This window comes from Siphateles boraxobius, unplaced genomic scaffold, assembly GCF_051911475.1.
Source record: "Siphateles boraxobius isolate OS27281-9 unplaced genomic scaffold, OSU_SipBor_1 55, whole genome shotgun sequence".
Lineage (NCBI taxonomy): Eukaryota > Metazoa > Chordata > Actinopteri > Cypriniformes > Leuciscidae > Siphateles > Siphateles boraxobius.
The window spans coordinates 11,292,110-11,316,762 of record NW_027509181.1 but is presented as its reverse complement, the minus strand read 5'-3'; the positions used below and the strand labels follow the sequence as shown (position 1 = coordinate 11,316,762).

General features: G+C 36.5%; 1 protein-coding gene across 3 annotated transcripts; it reads right to left on the bottom strand.

The window, feature by feature from the left end:
* Positions 1–2,085: 2,085 nt before the first annotated feature.
* Positions 2,086–24,280, bottom strand: brsk1a (BR serine/threonine kinase 1a). Of its 3 annotated transcripts, XM_077206205.1 has the most exons (21): positions 23,914–23,933; positions 23,261–23,443; positions 23,083–23,177; positions 22,389–22,474; positions 22,140–22,280; positions 20,910–21,026; positions 18,764–18,797; positions 18,595–18,663; positions 18,274–18,420; positions 16,079–16,110; positions 15,682–15,846; positions 15,500–15,597; positions 13,554–13,568; positions 13,289–13,439; positions 13,144–13,204; positions 10,029–10,602; positions 8,860–8,908; positions 8,177–8,300; positions 7,146–7,353; positions 6,062–6,151; positions 2,086–5,986 (listed from the first exon to the last, which is right to left on the bottom strand). In XM_077206205.1, the coding sequence occupies exons 2-21, from the start codon at positions 23,343–23,345 to the stop codon at positions 5,805–5,807; spliced, it is 2,523 nt and encodes an 840-aa protein (XP_077062320.1). In that variant the 5' UTR covers positions 23,346–23,443; positions 23,914–23,933; the 3' UTR covers positions 2,086–5,804. The 3 variants fall into 3 exon arrangements, with proteins under 3 accessions (XP_077062320.1, XP_077062321.1, XP_077062322.1); XM_077206206.1 differs by lacking the exon at positions 13,554–13,568 and having other exon boundaries at positions 23,261–24,280; XM_077206207.1 differs by lacking the exon at positions 13,554–13,568 and having other exon boundaries at positions 10,029–10,308; positions 23,261–24,280.
* Between the last annotated feature and the right edge of the window lie 373 nt (positions 24,281–24,653).

Below are 24,653 nucleotides of genomic sequence, written 5' to 3'. Positions count from 1 at the left end.
ATACTGCACACACAATGAGCAACGCAGGCAGTTTATTCGATTTTGACACACATGCCTTGATGTTGAGGGAACAGGCATATCAATCATATCCTGTTTTGCTGGATTGTGTTGGAAAGAACCCATTAATGGATGGATTTTTATCAGTAGGCCTAGTAATCTACAACTATGTATTTTAGCTGAGGATATTTTTGAGAATAAAATACAGAACCATTATTGATGCAGTAGCCTGCTTGTAGCCTATGTAGATATACTGGGTTGGAATGATTTGAAATTGTGTCCAAAGTTAATCTATAAGCTTCTGTTTATTTGGAAAACATACAGACGCAGAGCAAATCTATCTGACAAGTTTAGGTTATTGTTGCCTTATAAAGATGAACTTGTTCAATTTAAACATGCGAGGAATGCAAATCTCATCGTCACCGCTGGGAGGCGCTCTAATCCCCACAGCAGGATTACCTGACATGCAGTGGTGAAAGAAAGCCCTCTAATCCTAGCCTGGGCATTTCATGTAAATTGATCTAATTAAGATGCATATGAAACACATACCAGTGTAAATGGCTCACTGGTCAAATTTCCATTAGAGCTTTGAGTAATAAAAAAATAGATATGCATTTCTGAAGGAAATATTTTGAAACTTAGAGCTGACAAAGAATTAAGGCCAATTTAGTATACAAATAAATGTCCACGTCTTCAGCGCGCGCACACACACACACACACACACACACACGCACGCGCGCGCGCACGCACGCACGCACACACACACACACACACACACACACACACACACACACACACACAACAAAAACAATATTTTGAAACTTAGAGCTGACAAAGAATTAAGGCCAATTTAGTATACAAATAAATGTAATTTCAGAGGTATAAAGCTTTTTCTTCTATTTTCTATTTCACTTGATCCCTCAAGCTACAGTGAAGAACATACAGTTCTAAAACCACAAAATTAATTGTGTTTGTGTAGGCCTTATTTTATATCAACACTTCTACTTCCTCCTCTACAACAGATTGTTTCACTTCAGTTTAACTGAAAAATGAAAGGTAGCACATGATAAAGGTACAGTTTACAGACACAATATTTAAATTTGTATTATTAATACATCATACTAATTGTCAATTGATTGTGAAATCATCCCAGAACAATCGGTGGGCTAGGCATACGGACTGGCTTCTATAATAACTTTCACAAGGAATGACAAATTATATTTATATTCTGTTATTATACTTGTGTTCTCATATAATTAAGGATGGGAGGAAGCTGATCCATTATTCTCTTATATTTTTATTAATGTTTTGAATTAGTATTCATGTTTATATTTTCTCTTTTCATTTTAATTTAAGTTTTAATTTAATTTTAATTATAATTTTGTGCTGTTTTTTTCTGTCACTTTAAAAAAAAAACTATAGGTCTATATAGTTTTTATTAATTATTTTTTGTTTTAGTTACATCAACCTAAACTAAATTAGAAATGTTGATAAACTCTCTCTCTCTCTCTCTCTCTCTCTATATATATATATATATATATATATATATATATATATATATATATAATAGGGGTGTGAAAAGATTAATCGCATCCAAAATAAAAGTTTGTGTTTACATAATATATGTGTGTGTACTGTGTATAATTATTTTGTATGTATATAAATACACACACATGCATTAAGAAAAAATTATTTATATATAAAATATTCATATTTATATATAATATAAATTATAAATAAATATATACAGTATATACATGCAAATATTTCTTAAATATATACTTGCATGTGTGTGTATTTATATATACAAAATAATTATACACAGTACACACACATATATTATGTAAACACAAACTTTTATTTTGGATGCGATTAATCGCGATTAATCTTTTCACAGCCCTAATATATATATATATATATATATATATATATATATTTATATTATTACGAGGACTATATATAATAGCTGAAATAAAATAAGTTTAAGGATTTTTTTTTACATTTTAACTTATTTCACTTATAGGTTTTTTATGGTTTTAGTCAATTTTCATTGTAAGCAGATGAGATAGATGAGTAGTAACACAAAGATGGCTTTGTTGGTTCTTTTTATTGATCCCTATCAAACTGATTACGTAGACCATCCTGTATCCATTATAATTCCCTCTCACTCACACTCACACACACACACACACACACACACACACACACACACACACACACACACACACACACACACACACACACACACACACACACACACACACACACACATTCCAACTGTACATCCATACACATTTACTTTCAAAGCAGATATACAGAGAGCAACGTGGTCTGACATGCAGAGCACTCACCCATATACCATATGGTTAACCTGTGTGCATTATGAACAAACACTGTGCACAACCTTCCAGATGCAATACTATAATTCATTCACTCATATTCAATGAGATGTCAACATATATTCACTGATATATTTTAAAATTCTGTTGAGGGGTTGGAAAGACATTGCACGCATACATACATAACCACAGAAATTGAAGAGTTAATGAAACCTGGCCAGATTTAACATGTACCTAAGTCATTTAGTCTTGTTGTTATTCCTGTTAAAGCTGGGGGCCCTAAAATCGTCACCACCTTTCGCCCCACTAGCGACGGCCTATATATGTATATTATAAATATACATTTAAATAATATTATAAACTATATGTATATTATAAATATGATATGATGGTACATATGTCACATGATACAATGAGCAGTTTAGTTCCAACTGATGTCCATATAATAAATAAATAAAAGAAAAAAATGGAAAAGATTAGTGAACTGACATACAGACAGACACAAAACTCTGCAGAATCACATTTACAGGATTCATCATGACAGTTGTTGAGCAGAAAAGCCATTTATACAGAGAGAGTGTCATAGAGGTCCCTCTTTCAGATATATTATGCTGGATCAGTTGCATAACCGCTGCACGGAAGCACGATGACAAAGCAGTGCTGTACAAAGAGATCAATTTTATGTTTTATACTGTTTCATAATCATAATTAGAGACAAATTTATGTGAATGTACATATTTCGTGAGATGGTGCGAGCAAGGTCCGTGGCCTAGACAATGGCTTATTTTGTTTCGGATACCATTCATTATTAATTGTCCTCTTAGTAAGGTACAGCATATCTTCCACATTAGATAATGTCCAGAGGAAGTCTTTCTTTCTTTTGCTGTCATTACGGTAAAACTGTGCAAAGGAGATTCAAATTCAGGTCCTTTCTGCGATTCTGTTTTCTTCTTAAAGCTGAAAGTGTGTATTTTAGAGGGAAATTTAAAACTATTTTGCATGAAAAAACAAAAACAAATTTGAGTCAACCAATAGTGTGAATTTGGGGAGGGGCTATCTGTCTGAATGACAGATGAGGGGGAGGGTCAAGAAATCTGTTTGAAAATATTTTCGCAATTCCGTTCGGTGATGATAGTGACAGAAATTACACTCTTTTTTTTACACAGTATTTTTTCATTTTTACAACCAATAATTTATAGTTTTAAATTCAAAATGTGTATGTTTGCTTTTTTTTCTTCACAAAGCGTCCTTTGCCATACACTCTTAAAAATAAAGACTCTTAATCAGCATCTATGGTTCCATAAAGAACCTTTAACATCCAAACCTTTCCATTGCACAAAAGGTTCTTTACAGTGGAAAAAATGTCTTCACATTATTAAAATGTTCTTTACTCTAAGAAAAAAATGGTTCTTTTAAAGTGCCCCTATTATGCTATTTTAAAAGTTCCTAATTTTGTTTAGGAGGTCTTCTACAATATGTGTACAAGCATCCAATATCAGAAAACACTTTGTCTCATATTATATATTGCCCATCACCTCATTTCTCAAAGAGTCTGAAAACGGTTCGTTCGAAGATTCAGTCTCTCTAAACCCCTCCTTTCCGAGAGCCTGCTCTGATCTGATTGGTCACATGGCCCAGTCTGTTGTGATTGGTCTACAGCTATCAGTGCGTGTCAGAAACGAAACGTCCATTACCATATCTGTATTACAGTTTCAGATTTGCCTGAGAACTTGATACACAGTGATACGAATAGTAATGATGGTGTCGGTTTTTCCGCATCGATTACAGTGTGAGTCCTCTTTCTTTTGTAGTGCATGCAAAGCGGATTCGCCGTACTGAAAACCGGAACTTCTCAACATGTCGACAACATGAACCAAACTCTTGCAGTCTCAGCAACGACAGTGTTTGGGGGCGGGTCAAAGTAGACGTTGTTCGAGGGCAGCCAATGAAGAGCATAGGCTGACACTATGCAAATTTGTTATATTGTATGTAGGTGTGTAACAGAAAGTCAGACTGGAATTACGGACGACTCATTTCAGCAGTTCAGAATCGATTTTTTCAGGATAGAATAAGAATTAGAATAACTTTATTCTATTTATTTGTTGTACACAGCTGTATTACACACTGCATAAAAGATAATATTTAAAAAAGCATAATAGGGGCACTTTAAAAAAGGTTCATCGAAAGATTTTTTAGGGAACCAAAAATGTTTTTTAATGGTCTCACTGTCTTTTGGAATCGTTATTGTATTCTCCCAAAATATATTTTTAATACCCCAAACATTCCAACATAGATATGTACACCTAATAGACACTCCTTTTCAATCCCCAGAATAATATACAAACTACGGTAATTATTTTCGAAAAATCAAAATTCATAAGTAAAATAGTCAATGACATTCACTTGGTTGGCTTCAACCAAAAGTCTTGCAGCAACAGAGAATTGGGATGAAAATCCTTTTCGTATTTTGGAGAGATTCCCGTTCCCTTTGGCATTTAAAAGAGAAACGTTACATCTGAACTCTTGTTGGAGACAACAGTCATGGGAATCGTCCATTAGTCATTTTTGAGCTGCCAAAAGGGTTAATAGAGGCCAGATTTCGATGTGTAAACGCACACAGAATTGTTTTACAATCACATTCAGTCATTAGGGGTGACGCTTGTTGTGAGGGGTGATGTTATTCAGCATGCAGCATTTCTGTGGTGAGTGAAAATGAAGTCTATAGATAATGACGAAGGGCTGGTGAGCAACGGTACTATTTACGGTCATAAAATCATCATGAGTCTGTCCGCTCATAGAGGTAATCATGTTTTAAAAGATTCAGCGTGTGCAGCTTTGTTAAACTGAATCTTTTGTAGCTTATTGATTTTTATTGCATATGACTGAGCAGACTCTTGGTGCTGATAGCTTTTGGATCTGGATCTCTAAATATTCTTTTTGTTAAAAACATGATTTGGAGGATAGAAATTCAGACTAATTGGACAAAGATCTCTGTTGCTATAATTACTCGATTGCTGAAACAGATAGCAGGACCGAAAGGAACAGATGGTGTGCTACCCACAACCGGAACCTTTCACGAATGTCATTATAAACTCTTAAGACTCAAGTTTTGCACATTACATCCAAATCACATGAGAGAAAATACCGCATAAATCAAAGCATTGTCCAGGATGACCAATTAAATCATTTTCAGAGGTGTTCCTCAGATCTCAGAAGTTTATGTAGTGTTATTGTTCAGTGGAGATGATTCTTTGCTTCATTGCATCCCGTGTTCTTGCACAAAGAGGCCGGTTTACTGTTTGTGTATCAGTATTTGGTTTCATTAGGCTTTCAAAAAGCTCCTTTAAAAACACATTTTACCATCATGCTGTTCTGAAGTGAGAAGGGGAAAAGGAAAGTTTGAGTAGTTTTGTATCATATCATGGCTAATATCTTGATGGGTTGCTGATTATTCACAATATTTCTCATTTAGGGCTGTGATTGTGTTCCACTGGAGGAAAGTAGGCGGGTTCTTTCTTTTCCCGAACCCCTGCGCTGGAGTAAAACCCCACTGTCGCCGCGCTCCACCCATTCACACCGATCGCCTCCGCCCTCGGACCGCCGGGAGTTTTGTCTGGTTGGTGTTCTAGGAGGGCGACCGTTCTTCTCATCTGGCATGAGGCAAAAAAAAGCTACGGAGGAGTGGAAACAGGCTGGAATAATTCATGATATGTGTTTGTTCTTACCTGAAAGAGTTTGCGTCATGGACTGTTCATGAGCACCGAGCAACTGGGCTTGAATCGTTTCAACAACTCTTCTAAATCTGCGACTTGGACCTACAAATATAAATTCACACACATCATATAACGTCAGTGGTGTGTAGTGGACCTCTGAAATGAGGCGGCAAAATCCCCTTTATGGGTTTGAGTGCAGTTTAGTCTAATGTAAATGTTATAAATGAAGGGAAATCAAATAATGAAAACGATTTCCATGTTAAAGGCACCATTTTTTTTACACTTGTAACACTTCTTTATATTATAATTTATATAATCATACTTATTCAAATCAAAGTCTCATGAACATTTAAATGTAATGCATTAAAATAGACCAAGTTGAATGATTTCCATGTTAAAGTATAATGGAAAATAGTTTTATCTTACCATTGCTACAACATTTATTTTTACATTTATCATTTTTAGCATGGTAATGGATATGACAATGTTAATATATTTGGTCTTGGTGGAATAGATGTGCTTAGGCTGCTGCTGATATTTCTGTTTTTGTAGGTTATTGCTGCTATGAGCATGACATGTTGCTGTATATAAAAGGACCCATAGCAGATCCATACAGGTGGAGCTGGGGAAGGTGGAGGGTATCAGAGGAGCTGTGAAAGCGCGCTGCAAACTGCTATAGTGACGCTCACCAGCTATTTAAATGTTGAGCGGCAAATGCATTGGCTGTAGATTGAGTTTCAACCAGTGTTTCATGACAGCACTTGCTATATAATAATTTAGATAATCATACTATTTATTCAAATCAAAGTCTCATGAACATTTTTAAATATTAAAATTAATAAATTAATTAAATCAAAAAATTAAATTTAACAGGAACCAGCATATTAATATTTTCTTACATTTTTTATACTGGCAGCAAAACAGATGCTATCTCCTTCTGAAACTTTACCCGCTGGTGTCGCAGCTGGACGTTGTAAACTTGCGTGATTTAAACACATGTTTTGTTTCTGTACTACAAATGAAATGCTCTGATACTTTACTGGAAGTGAGCAAATAAATCATTACAATTAATCATTTATAAAAAAGCAGTTCTTACCTGATATGAGGCTAAAAGTTACACTATATATTCCAAAATCCTTCTGTCCATCCCTCTCTCTCTCCCGCTCCTGCTCTCTTTCCCCCTCAGAGAAGGAGATGTCTACCTGGAATTTGACAGGCTTCTGGAAGACAGACGGACCTCCAGAAGTCTTATATTCTGCTCGGAAACTCGTCTGAGAGATTACGCTGTGACTGAGGGAGGGAATCTGAAGACAAAAGCAAGAGAGAAAGAAAAAAACTTTAAAAACGTTTAGTCTTTTAATGAGTTGCGTTATTGAGGGGGGGGGGGGGGCTTAATTTCAAAATGTAGTTGCATTTTTTGGTCTGCTGTTGCTTTGTCTGCATAAAGAGTGACAAACTGGTAAAATATTTGTTAATTTTGTAAAAGGATATAATATTTTATAGATGTTTGTTGATTTGTTTTTACTTTGTCGACATGTCTTAAAAGCATTGTGATGTGAAAAAAAGTACTTTTTAAACTGTTCAATGCTTTTTTTTGTCACAATAATGCAGTGTGGATTGGCCTAATCAAATATTAATACACTTTACTGTTTTAAAGTTTGGGGTGGGTAATATATATTTTTTGAAATAAATAAATACTTTATTCAGCAAAGAGGCATTAACTATTAATTAAGCTGCTGTTTTCAACACTGATAATAAAAAAACAGCAGTAAATCAGCATATTACAATGATTTCTGAAGGATCATGTGACACTGAAGACTGGAGTAATGATGCTGAAAATTCAGCTTTGCATCACAGGAATAAATTGCATTTTTAAATATATTACAATAGAAAAGTTAGTGTAAATTGTAATAATATTTCAGAATAATTCAGTTTTTACTGTATTTTTGATCAAATAAATGCAGCCTTCATGAGCAGAAGATAACTCTTTAAAAAAACAAAACACCAATCTTTTGAACAATAGTGTCTATGTGATTAATTTAGATTAATCTGATTCATGCCATGTAATACATTTTATTAAAATGTTTAATCCATCGACAAAAAGCTGCACAAATCAGGTAGACTTACAGACAGGAAGGCATGGACGATATCAGCTTTAATGGAACTAAGAGGTTTGTCTCTGATGACCACAAAAATCTGCTCTTCTTTCTCCAAACTGATGAAATTCCCAAACCAGGACCTTTTAGCCAGCCTGCCGGAACACAAACACAGACAGACAGACAGACACATGGAAAAGCTGTAAAACTCGTCAAAATAATGCAGCACAATGAAGAATTATAATATGTCAATATATTTCTCTCAATAGCATATACAAGTCACCGTGACGTCTATTCAAAATGTGAGTGTTGACATCAGGAACATTTCATGTTTAGAATCTAGAGGATGTCACTAAAATATTCCCTGTCGAATGTTAGATTCTTAGACATTGAGCTTTTGCAATATTTTTTATTTAGAATGTATGGGAATTGAATTTTATAAACTGCTTTAATGAAACTTTTTCTTTTTCATATGCAAAGTGGGTGTTACCTACAGGAAAAGTAGCAAAAACCATATATAGCTCATTTATTCCTGTTTTTGGAGGACAAAAACCTTTTCATAACATTATAAGTGGACCTCAGGGAATTAATTAATGTAACATAAAATGTACAATATACAGTAAACCCTTCAAAATAGAATGCAACTCTATCCAGATGATTCTTTGACAGACTTCTTGGCATCATACATGTGCTGGGATGGGAAATGTTTCTTACTCTGGGCTGGATTCTGGTGTTAAACTGGACATGTCCTCTGTGGTTGGCACTATGGGAAAGGTAAGAGTAAGAATGAAACATTGACTGAATACAACCAGACATTAACTAAATTTGATTATTTGACAGTTTTATATTTCAGGGGTTTTCAAACTGAGATCGAGGCACCACCAGAGGGACGCAAGCAGTGTTACTGAGTATATAAACAGTATCATTGATATACTATTATATTATAGGTTTTGTTAATATTTTGAATTAGATTTCATTTTTATATTTACTTATTTTCACTTTAATTGTTTTTGTTAAAGTTAGTCATTTTGTTTTTTAAATTAGTGTTTTTGTCATTTTTATTAGTATTATTATTGCAAATTTTATTTATTTATTTTTAATTTTATTTAGTTGTAATTTAGTAGTTCAACTTAAAGTAAAAGAAAAAGAGAAATGTTGAAAAATAATTAGCTGAAATAAAATAAATTTACGTTATTCTTAGTGCTCTCAAATCGATTAATTGTGATTAATCGCATCTAACATAAGAAATTTGTAAATATATATATATGTGTGTGTGTGTGTGTGTGTGTGTGTGTGTGTGTGTGTGTGTGTGTGTGTGTGTGTGTGTGTGTGTGTGTGTGTCTGTGTGTGTGTGTGTACTTTGCATATATTATATATTTACAAACTTTTATGTTATGCGATTAATACTGACTATTTTTTTTACATTTAATCGTTACTGCAGTTAATGTTAATAATTTGATTTAAATAAATGAAAATTATGTTAGTTAATGATATTAACCCTGGCTGAAAGGGAGTCTGCAGAAAAGTTCAGAGAAATTGAAATACATTTGGGTAAGCAAGTAAATAAATAAAAATATGATTTAACTTTTACTGTTTCATTCTGGTATCTAAGGTCAGAAATAATGAGATTAATCAATTATTTATTTATTTATTTTATTATTAACTTAATTTTTCATTAAGTTTATATATCTTAAAGTACTCTAATAATAGGAAGAAAAAAGATACAGTGCCAACTTAATAGAAGGTAAATATATTCCAGATATAATATTTTTTATTTATCACCAGAAATTAGTTTTTAGGGGTCCATGGCACCAAAAAGTTTGAAAACCCCAACTCTACTTGATTAAGTACTTCAAAACGTAAAGATAGCGGCCTGCACCCACCCTGCAGCTTGCGCCGGTGGAACCGCGGCGACCCCAACAGGTTGTTCTTCAGTGAGTTGAGGCGTGTCCTCCAGTGGGCGGAGCTACTGGCCGCCATGCCACCGCCTCCCCCTGGACTAGAGGGTGGGGTCAAGGAGAGTGAGCCCACGCCCACATTTCCTCCCTCGGCTCGGGAGGAAGAAGAGGAAGAGGAGGAGGAGGGTGGGGTAGCGGTGGGGGGGTGGGGGTGATGCACAGGGGTACCCAGGGGGGTTGGCAGGGGAGAGCCCTGAGGGGTGACCTGAGACATGGGATACAAGCTTTTAGTCACCGACTTCAGCACCGCAGATGGAGAAGGAAAGAAGAGGAAACGGGGAATGGGTGACAAGAGGGGAGAAGGGGAGGGAGAGCGGGAAGTGGAGGCGGGCAGGGGGAGGGACTTCATGGACTGGAGTTGGGGGCGTTCAGGTGCATTTTTAGATGGAAGCGTCTGCGTTTTGGGTTCATGCGATCGATTGGGACGAGTGACGGTGCTGCCGCTTCCCGCTTTGGTGGCGGCAACTACCTCTGGCTCGCTGAAGGTAAAAACAGGGCTCTGATGGGATGAGGAGGAGAAGAATCGGGTGGAGGAGTGAAGGCCGTGGCAGATGGAGAGAGAAACAGGAGTGAAAATGAGCAATGGCAGGTGATACGGATTAGTGCACAGTGATGGTGTATGGGGACGTGTGTGTGTGTGTGTGTGTGTGTGTGTGTGTCTAAGACTGACTGATGTGCATTTTCATATTAAAGGGTTAGTTCACCCAAAAATGAAAATGATGTCATTAATGACTCACCCTCATGTCGTCCCAAGCCCGTAAGACCTCCGTTCATCTTTGGAACACAGTTTAAGATATTTTAGATTTAGTCCGAGAGCTTTCTGTCCCTCTATTGAAAATGTATGTACGGTATACTCTCTTTGTCCAGAAAGGAACTAAAGACATCATCAAAGTAGTCAATGTGACATCAGGGGGTTAGTTAGAATGTTTTGAAGCATCGGAAATACATTTTGGTCCAAAAATAACAAAAACTACGACTTTATTCAGCATTGTATTCTCTTCCGGTTCTGTTGGGGATCCGCGTTCACGAGTCCGCAGTGACGCTGATGACGGAAGACGCTGCTGACGTGTATCTGGTGCGTCCGTGTATTCGGGTTCAAATAAATATGGCTGGGCAAAAAAATGCAAGTCTTCCTCTGTGTGGAAATCCTTAGACATGTTTGTGAAGATTGTTTTGTTTCCAGCGTGCGTCTCCCTCAGACTGTAAACGAAGCTCGGGCGCACCAGATAACACGTCAGCAGTGTCTTACGTCAGCAGCGTCACTGAACGCGGTTACCCAACAGAACCGGAAGACAATACAATGCTGAATAAAGTCGTAGTTTTTGTTATTTTTGGACCAAAATGTATTTTCGATGCTTCAAAACATTCTAACTAACCCATTGATGTCACATGGACTACTTTGATGATGTCTTTATTTCCTTTCTGGACAAGGACAGTATACCGTTCATACATTTTCAATGGAGGGACAGAAAGCTCTCGGACTAAATCTAAAATATCTTAAACTGTGTTCTGAAGATGAACGGAGGTCTTACGGGCTTGGAACGACATGAGGGTGAGTCATTAATGACATCATTTTCATTTTTGGGTGAACTAACCCTTTAACTCGATTCAGAAAATGTGAATGATAAAATAAATGGCTAAATATTGTAACTTGTGTCATAATGATATAAGAAGCCTTTTTGGAAAAATGACAAACAAAAGACTAACTCAAGGCATAGTTCATCCAAAAATGTAAAAAAAGTGAATGTATAAATCTAAACTTTAAAATAAAGTCCCATTAGTTGTTTAATGCATTGACTAACAAACGAGCAACTGTTTTTATTAATCTTTGTTAACATTAGTTAATAAAAATACAACTGTTCATTGTTAATGTTAGCTCAGATTCATTCAATTATATTAATATTTAGCTCTTTTGATTGTAATGCATTAGTAAATGTTGATATTAACATTAACTAAGATTAATATATGCTTTAGAAGTATTTGTCTTTGTTAGTTCATGTTAATAACTAATGTAGTTAACCAATGTAAAACAAAACCTTATTGTAAAGCATTACAAAATGATAGTCTATTGCTCACACGAGGCTATTATAGCACTTTAGAAGAATTGAAATTTAATACACAAGTCATAAAGACTACTTTGTGTATTTTTTTCAATTATTTCGAAAAATGTCTAACTTCGATACAATACCTTGAAAAATATTAATATTCAATACCATTTTCAAAAAACAATGCCACATCATTAAGGGCATAAAATTGGAACACTAAGTTAATTTACTTTTGACCACAAACAAAGTATTTTCTGATCAACTGAAACTGGCTGCTTGAGATCACTCAGGCCTGATAGCTCTGAGTGGGATTATATGATAAAAACAATAATGTATTATTATTATTAAACATATTACTATTGTATTACAACTCGACAAAATAAAATAAAAAAAATTCATAAAAAGTACCTTAATTATTTTACTTTACACTGCAGAAGTAAAATTACAATACTTATGTCTTGATATCTTCACTTGCAAGTGTTGAACACTCAGGCTTTCATTTTGGCTAAAACCTTTAGGGAAGCCTTTTACATTTTTGTGACAACAGGTTTAAAAATGCATCTTATTGCAAATCTAGTGAAATGCTGCAATTATCTGTCCACAAAAATGTTGGAGATTATGCGATTGAGAAAAAGCATAACCGGCACATGTTGCATTCCCAAATGCATGTAGAGTTTGCTGCATTTATTGTGAATCGAGTCGCTCTGAGACGCTTAAAAAACACTGTATCATAACCTGCTAGCATGTAAGAATACAGTGCTGTGCTTTGCTCTTAAACATACTAGAAGAGAGTGTCTGCAGAAAATGATTATCGAAACCATTGCAAATATTTCAGTATCAATATGTATTGGGAAAATTATATTTTTGTCAACACTGCTGCTGAGTAACTCTGTTTGTATTCATAATAACAATATAAGGGTGACAAAATTATGACAGAATTGTCATGTTTGGTGAACAATCCCTTTAATAAAAAAGTTTGGCAAACAGGCACTTACCCTGGGACTACTCAGAGGACTAGAAGAAAGGCCAGTTGACGCTCCACTAACAGATCGAGATCTGTGGTCAAGAGTCAATAGAGCTAAATCAATATTTACAAAGTTCCATATGTGCATTAACGCGTGTATATGAGTGTGTGTGTACCTTTGGCTGTGCGTGGAGGTATCCAGCGCTCTGCGTGGGGGTGTTGGAGAGCCCTGCTCCGTCACACTCAGCACCTCCAGACTCTTCCGTTCGGGCCGGCAGCGGCCGTGACGGGTTAGCATGGGTGAGTCTACACGCTTCCGTGGAGGGTCTATATAGAAAGACAAAACGTTTATAGTTTGCCTGTAGCTCAAACAGCAGAGTATGGCGCTAGCAACGCCAAGGCTGTGGGTTCGATTACCAGGAAAACTAATAAAATGTATACCATGAATGCAATGCACTGTAATTTCCGGAAAAGGCGCACCGGATCCAATTGCATTGTTGAAAGCAAAAAAAACAAACATAAGTCACATTTTATCATTACATTCAGAAATATTGTAAAATACTTGTAAATGAAACGAAACATTTACAAACATTATAAACACTGTAAACGTTTTCTGTTCCGCTCACTCCACAAAAAATCCTTCAAATGTAACAGTATACAGAACAAGAATGAAAAATGTACATGTTATATAAAGATAAATTGAGCTTTAACTTTCTGTTTGGCTGACTGCATTTTAGTTTGATGATGTATAGGCTGCGATGTCAAGTTGAGTCGTGTGCACTTTGTGTTCTTGATGTTAATTGCATTATTTACAGCGCCCCTGTTATGCTTTTTCGAATATTAGCTTTCATGCAGTGTGTAATGTAGCTGTTTGTGAATGTAAAATGTCTGCAAAGTTTTACAGATAAAAATGCATGAAAAATAAAGTTATTGGGCCCTATCTACACCCGGCGCAATGCAGCGCAATGCAGCGCAAGTTTGCAAGTTTGCAAGCGTGGCAAGTTTAAAAGGCTGCATTGCACTGTTATTATTCATACTGTAACATTTGTTTGTTTGTTGTGTCAAGTTGCAGTTTGTTTGAAATAACAAACCTGTTCACCAGAAGGAAAACTCGACGAAGTGCTGTTAGAAGACATCCTGTCACAGCTTTTTGGTACATAACAGCTACCGTAGATGCATCACGCATTTGAAAAAGTGAGGCGCTGGAGAGCACAATTCGTTTGAATGCAAAATACAATTTCACCGCTAGATGAGAGAAATTCCTACACAATGTCCCTTTAAATAGCAAATGCATTTGCGCCTATTTATGCGCCCATGTGCTGCTGGTCTGAAAACGATGTGTGTTCAGGCGTATTGTTTGCGTGTTGATATTTTGAGGCAACTGAAATAGAACGTGCCATTGTCCAACAAAAACCTGGTCTAAAGTCAATGGCGCAATATATATATTTTTAATTTAAAGAGCGCGTTAGTAATGTGCGCCTATAGGCGTACACTCTGCTTATTACACACAGGGATGCGAAGCAACACACAAACATGCCAAATATTAAAAATAAAAGGATTACAAAGTAAAAAAATAAATATTGTGTACATAAAGATATGGTGGAATCCGGTTTGTCCCGTAGATGGTCTCCCTGCTTTAACCTCGCGCACGAGCAGATCCGCTTGCTCTCTGGAGACGCATTCAGTTTTTCCGTTTGCAAATTCCGTCATGTAAATAGCGAATCCACCATGGCGCGAACGCAACTGGCTTTTTAAAAGGAATGGGAGATGAGACTCTGGTTGGTTTATTTCACGTTACGCCCAAAACACACCCATTACTCATTAAGAGAATAGGAAAAACCCTTTTAGACCATGTGCCGCGCGCGCCACCCGTCGTTAAACTGGCAAAAGTTGATTCGGACCTGCCCAAACTGCACTTTCTGTTACAAACCTACGTGACAAAGTAAAAAATTCCAGCCTATGGTCTTCATTGGCTGTCCGTCAACAACGTCTACTTTGAATCTCATGTCGAGAAGACGATGTTTTCAGCACTGCAAATTCACTTAAGGTGGATGTGGTGCAATGTATATTATGAGAAAATTTAAAAAAAAAAAATCCGAAACAAAATTAGGAACCTTTAAAGTAGCATAATAGGGGCACTTTAAGTCGCTTCGGAAAATAAATCGCAGCAGATTTCAGATATATTCCGGAAAATACCGTAATTTGCTTTGGATAAAAGCTTCTGCCAAATGTTTAAATGTAAATGGCCGCATGGTTTCACATGAGTACCTGTAAATTGATGCTGACCATTAGTTAAACTGTCAAAAAAATAGGATTCTATAAACTGCACTTTATTTAATCCTTCGTCTAACTGTGTAAATGAACAATCCAGGGGAAAAGACACAAACCGATTTCATTTCTTGGAGGAAGATCCTCATCCTCATAGCTGGGATAGCGCTCTTTACGGTCTAACAGGAGATAATAGATCATCTTCTCTTGGTTATCTCTGAGGAAAGGAGCGAGATAAATAATAAAAATGTTAAACATTAAGTAGTTTTCTGGCGAAAACGTGCATGGTATTTGCACTCACTCTTCACACTGCAGGTCTTGGGCCAGTTTAACCCGGTCCCTGAAACAGCCTAGAGAATACATGCTGTCCAGCACATCCGGGTCCAGCTCTGTCAGAGACATGATCCGGCCCATACACACACGCCTCGGGGGCGGCTGCTCCGGACACGGCTCATTACGTCCAGCTCTTGATCACACACACACAAACAAACACAGAGACCAACGTGAGCTGCCTGCACAAATCATCTACGTTTTTACAAGTTGTGAAAGACACAGGCTGAAATCATTTTAATAAAAACAGAGATCTATTAATAAAATACAGCCGTAAAAACATAAATAATATGCTTTCACTACATCTTAACTATAGTGATAGATAGTAAGAACATAAATAATCAATAATATAAATAATCAATACTTACTGATACCAGGCATGTGTCTGGATGGCCTCTAGCTACAGGGGAAGGACAACAGATGGTGTCAATAGTGTAATCTGCTGACAGGCAGATGGCGCTATAACTCGAGTAGTGTTGAGTACTATTTAAACCAAGACCAAGACAAGTGGTTGTCGATACCAAAACAACAAAGCTCAACTTTGCACTGCAGAGGTGTCTAAATTGGTACAATTACAATTGTATAAAGAATTGAATTGAACATTTGTATAAAATAAACATAACATTTGCAATCTTGCTCATATTTTTGAAAACAGCTCTCTTGTGATATTGCTTAATTATTAAATGTTATAAAAGCAAGATCTCATACGAGTGCTTTTTCACAATCATATCTTGAATTTTGTAGGCATTTGTATTCATTTTGGTGACATTTTGACACAATCCCCCATTAATTTCTGAATTGGCACAACAGTAACAAAAAGAAACCAAATTAGAAATAAGTTATTGATTGCATTTGAAGTAGGAAGTTTTACATCCAATCACATTAATGATGTTTACAAATAAATCAGGCAATGCACCGACAATTTAGTCATATCCTCGCAGTTGTTGTATTGATCGGTCTAGAGATAAAATCCCCAGTCCTCTTATGCCAACTACAGACTGTGCGATATCGGCAATCCTATAAAATCACATTGTACCACATAGATCTAATAAATTTGGTTCCGACGCGTATGTAGACTAAAAGATGATGACACCTATTTAATCGTAGGCTACATTAAGTTAGTATAGAAGAATAAAACGTCATCAGCATGTGCCAGTGGTAAACAAATAGAGCAAGATGAATCGTACTTTGCAATTGTGGTTTTTATGTGCGCAGAAAAAAAAGGAGGAAGTGAAAGAGGAGAATATAGACAGTCATGCTAGGGAAAAGCAAATGGAGCTTGAGGTAAGTAGAGTGCCATGTCGCGTTGATCAATACGCCATTTCATGGTGCTTTTTTATTGGGTAGTCAGTGGTAGTGGTGGAACGGATCACAAAATTCATGTTTCGGATCATTTACTGTTTTTGAGCCACGGATCGGATCATTTTTCGGATCTGCAAAGGGGGGTAACTTTGCTTTTCATTTATTACTTAAAGGTCACTTGAAGTTCTAGTAATAAAATCAGTAATAAAATAAGAACAAATACACAAATTACAAGCAGAGAAGAATACTAAATAACAATGTTACAAAGTCTAACAGTAGGCTAAGGTACAGAAATTAATAGTTAATTAACCTTAATGTAAAATAACACTATTTGTTCACTGTAGAAATTGGATATAGTTTCATCTTTGTTAAAGCTGTATTTTGTTGTTTTATTAATATTAATGACACAGACAGCAGTAGGAATATTAGGTGTGTGCTGTCACTTTAAGAACGACTGCACAGACCGAAAAAACTGGCAAACATTCGGTATTTTTCTAACTGTTCACTGTATAACTGTTCACTTACGACATAAATGAGAGAATACTTGCCGAGGCGGGCATTTAAACACAATTTTGTGTTTATGTGTCTGTTCAAGGCAGGGAAACGCGAAAGAGGAATCAATTCGGTGTTCGAGCGCTTTATCTGAAACGCACGTCTGTCTCTCTCTCTGCGTGTGTGTGGCTGTGCGCACAGATAACGCTCTAGTCCCGATTTTCTCCTCTTCTTCTGCGTTTAAAATTGTTTGAATGTGTAAATTGGCAAGACGAAACACGTCCAAATTATAAACTTTCACTCTATGAAGGTTAAATTTACCAGTTAAAACTCACAAACGGGCCTGACCGGTAGCCTATGGATCACGGTTCAACTGCGATCCGTTCCACCCCTAGTCAGTAGATGTAGGTCATAGAAAACACACTGAGATGATCATGACACTGTCAGAAAATTATCCCAGGCTATCTTTGGCCGCAAGACAGTGACAACAACCGTCTTTGAACCTCTCTAACTGTAGCCTACGATGTAGGAGCAACGACCAAAGAAATCGCCACGATTGGTCATTTTTCATCTGGGACAGCCCAAAATCGTACAATGTGTAGCGGGCATTAGTCTGAGACAGAGACAAGACTGAGTACAGTACAAATAGGTCGAGACTTGAGACCGAGACAAGACCAAGACCTTCTTGAGTCTTGAGTAGAACACTACATTGTAAACATCCAAGTGTAACAACAAGTATGCTTATTCAGAGTCCACAGTACGCCCTCACCGTGAATCTTTTTTCAGGGTCGACCTCGATCATGCCCCGCAGCAGAGCCTGGCAGTCGGGTGGGATGAAATGAGGCATGTGGAACACTCCACTCTTCACCTTCTCCAGCAGCTGCCGCAGGTTATCGTGGTCGAAGGGCAGAGCGCCCTGTGGACGGCAGACAGGAACACCCACATACATAAACACAGATGGTAGTGACATGCAAGGAGTGTTGCATTTATTTGCTTAACAACCTTTGAGCTAAAAATGAGTAATAGATGATAAGTGAGGAAAATGCCCTCTGAGAAGCTCTCCTTAAAACTGAAGCGATTCCCTCCTCACCACTAGCAGAGCGAAGAGAATGACTCCACAGCTCCATACATCAGCCCGTCGACCATCATATTTCTCACCCTACAGTAGAAGCCAAAGATGGTAGTAAGGTCAATGGTACACTTTCAGACAGAATGATGCTTTAAAACATCTATGTTACTTTTTGGATCTATTGACCTACCCTGATAACTTCTGGACATGCATAATGAGGAGATCTGCAAATAGTTTGGGAAAACAGAGTACGGAAGGGTGTGAGAAGGTATAGACTTTAAAAAGGATTTTCATTAACAAAAAAACAAACAAAAAACAAACTCTGCAGCATTTATTTAAATGGAATTGATATGTAGTTAAGGAGTAAGGAATAGGAATGGTGACTTGATAAAATGCTGATTCTTCCAAGGACCGGATTTAATAAACAGGGAAAATTAGCATGAGAGCGCAATTTCAAAAATAGGAGTGGAAAGTTCTGCACGTGATCTACTGACGATGTGCAAATTGAAGAACACAGACACAGCCGAATCATTTACATAATGACCAACGCTATCTACCATGAGCAGCGCAAATTAGCATCCAGTGGTTTTCGGGTGTTAAATAATGGTTAGTAAATCACCTTGCATGATTCATTTAAATACTCTCCTCCTATAAATTTTGTGTCTGATCAGGAAACTCCTGCAAATGTATATGCAATAAGGTCAGCCGTAAAAATAACCCTGTTCATGCCTTGTCAGCACTAATATTTCTCTGCGTGTCTTGAGTAAATCCTGACAGTAGTTTTTTAATGCCAAAAGAGGGTTTGCGCTGGCGCACGCTAGTAAATCTGCCCCAAATTTCTAAAATTAATGCAGCCTAGATCCAGGTTTGCCAAGTTCATGGTTTTCACTGGTTGATTCCCCCTAAAGGTTTAAAGGTTTGACACATTGCATAAATTGTATTTGACTGAAATGCTTGTATTGGGTTATATTCCACCAATGTTAAAACTGTACTAAGTGTTAAGTTTTGTTAAGGTGGGCCTCTGGTAGGGAGACTTTTTGAAATCTGTTTATGATCACTAAGTATAAAAATGGCAAAATTTTGAGTTTTGATTTGGGATATAGTCATTAGGCAACTTTTGGGATAGTTTTGATATGCAGATCTGGCAACCCTGCCTTTACACAACCGCAAAACTCTGCACAGACTTTCAGGCTGTTCTGGCTTAGTGTGATTAAACATGCTAGAAACACCCAACCAATGTGTTAAATCGACACACAACAGACGAATCTAAGCAACAGGTCAGCAAGGTGTTAAAAATGTTAGAAACCTGCTAAAAATGCTAGCAACATGCTAAAATATAGTAGCATCATGCTAGCTATGAGCTAAAACATTCTAGCAACATGTTAAAACATGTTAACAAAATGCTAAATCATGCTAACAACATGCTAATAAAATGATAGCTACACGTTAAAGCATGAACATATTATTTTAGCAGATTCTAAAAACCAGCTAAAACATACTGGAAACATGCTAACAACTTCTAGAAACACGTTAAAGATGCCAGCAACATGCCAAATTACGTTAGCCAAATGTGCTTAAACATGTTAATAATAACTAGTAGCATGCTATGTTAATGCTTTACATATTATAAATCATGATATCAATGTCTAGCTAGCTAACTGGCTGTTTTTCTTACAGTATATATTTAAACATCAAACTTTAAAAAAAATGTACAACTTTTAAACAAGCCTTTGTCAAGCCAACTTCAAAGTTTGTCCTGAAGAAATCTAACCTGCTTCTCTAGTTGCTAGATTGGGCTATATAAAATGACTTTATATTAGCCTATTGAACAAATTCATTTATCAAGTTCTATCCTACTGCAAAAAAAAAAAAAAAAAAAAAAATGCCAAAGCTAAGTGAACAAGTGTTTTTAAAGTAACCCTATTCAACACTTGGATATTTAAAGGTGCATTCAGTAGTTCTTTGGCAATCATTATAATGTTTTTGTGTACTTAAGTACCGCTACTACAATGTGTTCGACAATGTACTGCCATATTTCAATGTGGATCAACATGATCATATCTTCTCTTTTTGTAGTCCTTTTTTTATATACAAGTGAGTTTTACAGGGTGGTTTTACTGCGCTTTTAAAATTTAAATATATGAATGTCATTGCATTAGATAACAAAACATTAAACTAAATGACATTTGCTAACAATTATTTTTATTTTGTACTTTAACAAAGCTGGAAAGCTCCATATAATTTTCGCAAAAATATCCATGTCATAAACCATATACTATTGCAATGTGCAATAAAGCAAACAACAGTATTACAACACGCACATACAAAATACTCACCCACAGCTTGTCTCTAGCAGACTGTCTCCCACCTGTAGTGAGGCCATGCCAAAGTCTGCAATCCTGATATTGTTCCTCTCATCCAGCAGAAGGTTTTCTGGCTTTAGGTCTCTATGACTACAAGAGCACAGAGGACAAGCGGCTCTGAACACGTCACACACCAACAACCCTCCACAGAAAAAAATACTTTGATATAAATACAGCTCAGGGTACAACATATTCCGAAACATTAATCCTTCACTCATCCTTGTCTTTATAGAGGCATACACCTGTATCTGCTCATCTTCGAGACTAGAGCTACAACCACCACATATGGAAATGAGTGACTAAAAACTCCCCACTTAATGCTCACGTTGAAAACAAACCATTGTCGATATACAATACATTAAAAAAACACAATTTGAATTAGATTTTATTTTTATATGTTCTTTATATTTTTATATGTTTCACTTTATAGTGCCCCAATTATGCTGTTTTAAAGGTTCCTAATGTTGTTATGGAGTATCTTACGATAGGTTGCATAGGCTGACATTATGCAAGTTTGTTACATTGTTACGTAGGTTTATAACAGGAAGTGAGACTGGAATTACTGACGACTCGTTCCGGCAGTTGAGAAGTGATTCTTTCTTTTCTGAGACAATAACTTTATTTGTCATGCACTTTGATCTTTAAAACGTTGCAGACATTTTACATTCACAAACAGCTACACTGCATGAAAGGTATATTCGAAAAAGCATAATAGGGGCACTTTCATTTTAGTTTTTGTTAATTTGCATTTAGCATTATAACAACCTAGAATGATATTTATTTGATTAAATATTGAAGGAGCAGCATCATTAATGAAAAAGAAGGTTTTGGTTCAAAACAGCTTGGGGCAAAAGGCCATATGCAAATACTTTTGTCACCATATTCAAATACAATTGAAAACCTATTCAAAATAACCACCTGTAAATGGTGTATTTTCCTGTATTATTTTTGCTTTTAGTACAGTATGATTTTGTAAATACAATGTGAGTAAACAAACAAATCTAATTTCTGATGCAGTCAATGTGGGACCATTATGCACATACCTTCAACAAAACGGAAAAATATGTTCATGATTTTCATGAGCTAACAAAATATTAGGAGAAAAAAATGAAATGGCTTCACCCCAGGGCACTGTTGTATTTTATTTTATCGTTCTTATTTATATTATTTGTGTATGTGTGAGTATGCGCATTTGTGTCTTACCATATGGAGTGACTATGACAGAAGTCCAAAGCAGATATGATTTGTCTAAAGAACTTGCGTGCCTCTTTAGGCGTCAGTCTGCCCTTCTTCACCAAATAGTCAAACAGCTCTCCACCAGAAACATGCTCCAATACCAAATACCTGCATGAATGTGGAGGAAATGTTTTAAAAGGGACAAATGACAAGCAGAAAGAACAATGTGTTCTGAGTGAAGCCTATAAGAATTCATGTGAAAGGGTTCTAACTCACAGGTATTTGTTATTCTCATAAACATCATGGAGTTTCAACACGTGTGGATGTTCGATCAGTTTTAATATTGCAATTTCTCTCTCCACCTGGTTGAATGAAAAAAAAATCTTTATAAATAGCAAATTCTGAAGCACAATAAAGTAGCTTTTCATTAGCATGAACATACCAAAAAGTACCAGGGTGTTTCTGTGTTTTGATACATGTACCATGGTAATACTATGTTTTTTGGTCTTGGAAAGGCATGTTAATACCATAGTACATGATGTATGCGTAATTATAATTAACCAAAACTAAAACCATTAAAAAAAAAACATTTTTACTTGAAACGGAATTTGGAATAAAATCAACATTAACTGAAATAACAAAAATTTTAAACATATTTAAAAACAGCTAATAAAATGGCAAAACAACTAATTTTTGCCAAATCTAAAAATTAAAAACGAATTATAATTATTAATAAAAATTATAACAGTATCTCAATGAAACTCAAATAACATGGGAATATGATAATCATGCAGTATACCATAGTATCTGATACCCTCACTGCACCATGGTAAAACACAATACTTTTAACAGGTAGAATATTATCATTTAAATTGAATATGATTTTAAATTGAAATGAATTATTATTAGTGATGTGTGACATTACGAAAAAACTACAGCAATAAAAAGTACAATATTACTGTTTCCTTACCTTCATCAACACAGATTCTGAGAGCTTTTCTCGGTTGACTATTTTGATGGCTACTTTTTGACTAGTGATGCAGTGAATCCCAAGCTTCACCAGACCTATTGACATTCACCAGACAATTCATCAGCGATGACGGCTTTAAAAACAATAGAAATTACAGACGAAACCGACGTCTCCTTACCTGTCTGGCCCTTCCCCAGAGTCTTTTCGAGTCGATACGGCCCCACATACTGAGCTGTCTGGGTCACTGACAGTTCCTTAGACATAGTGGCGGCCTGGCTCCTATTAAACTTGCTACTGCATGCAATATTATCACAGCGTACTGTTTCTGAGCTGAGTTTTTCTACAATAGTCTTGCAGGTGTCTGCAACAACCCGGAAATATATCCATGCTGAGCTTGGGATTCCCTAAAATCTGTCTCGGCAACAGTCACACGGGCCTGTTAATTATTCTGAAATCTTTCAGACTTGTGCTGTGAGTCATGTATGTAACAGAGTGGAAAGATACAGATGGCAATGTAAAGATATAGAGTATAGGTCCATTAAAGCAGGCTAATTCATAGCTTTGCCAATCAAAGTCACCCTTCTCAGACTTTTAATTCACAGCGCATGCCATGACAGAGAGCCAGGTGCAGTATTGATGAGCTGCTGTTAGTAGACTTATGATCAGTGTTTCTAGATGTATCTACCAGCTGGCCATCACCCTGATAACGAACACCATTTAGAAAGTCCTCCTTACTAGTGTATACTGTATATAGCCTACAATAGCAGTGGACTCAAGCCTTCAGTACACTTATGCTAGGCCTGAATCACAGGTAAAGCACCAGAATCTTACCATTTACTGTTAGACAAACAGGTAAATATAATCCCGATTCATATTTAGCAACAAAGCCCAAAATTCAAGTCCGATCGTGTATGTCACTGTAAGGAGATCCAAGTTGCGCTGGTTTCTCTCGCATCACTGTATCGGATCTACCCGATCTGTTTCATCTGTGCTGCTGATGTTGAGCTCAGACCGCAGCATCCTCATCCTCATCCTTCTCTTCTCCGCCGGTCCCGCGCACGCTCGCGCCCGCTGGCCACTTTTGAGGAAGGGATTTGATGTTTTTGATGCAAATGTATACGTTGCGCACTGATCGCTGATATCTTGTGTTTCTTGACGGTATTTGCGTTGTAAAGCGTTATTTTCTTCGTTCTGGTTCCTCGCATCAGCATCCGGGTCCCACACCCTCCTCCTCCTCATCATCATCAACCCTCCCTCTCAACACACTCCCCCACTGCACCTCTCGCTACAGATCTGGACATTACAGAAAAAAACGTACCAAAGCGGTACATTCATGGTATCAAATAATCTCTTAAAGTAAAAGGTTCTTTGGATTTTTTAAATATTCAAAAAAAAAAAAAAGTTATTTTAAGAACTGTTTATAGATAGGCGTTGGGGAACCAAAAATTGCATCACTGCGACAATCCGCTCTTGGAACCTTTATTTTTACGAGTATATGCTTCAATGATAGGCTATTTTATATGTTGGTGCACTCAATGATTTACATATTCTTTTTCTCAATTTTTTTAGCA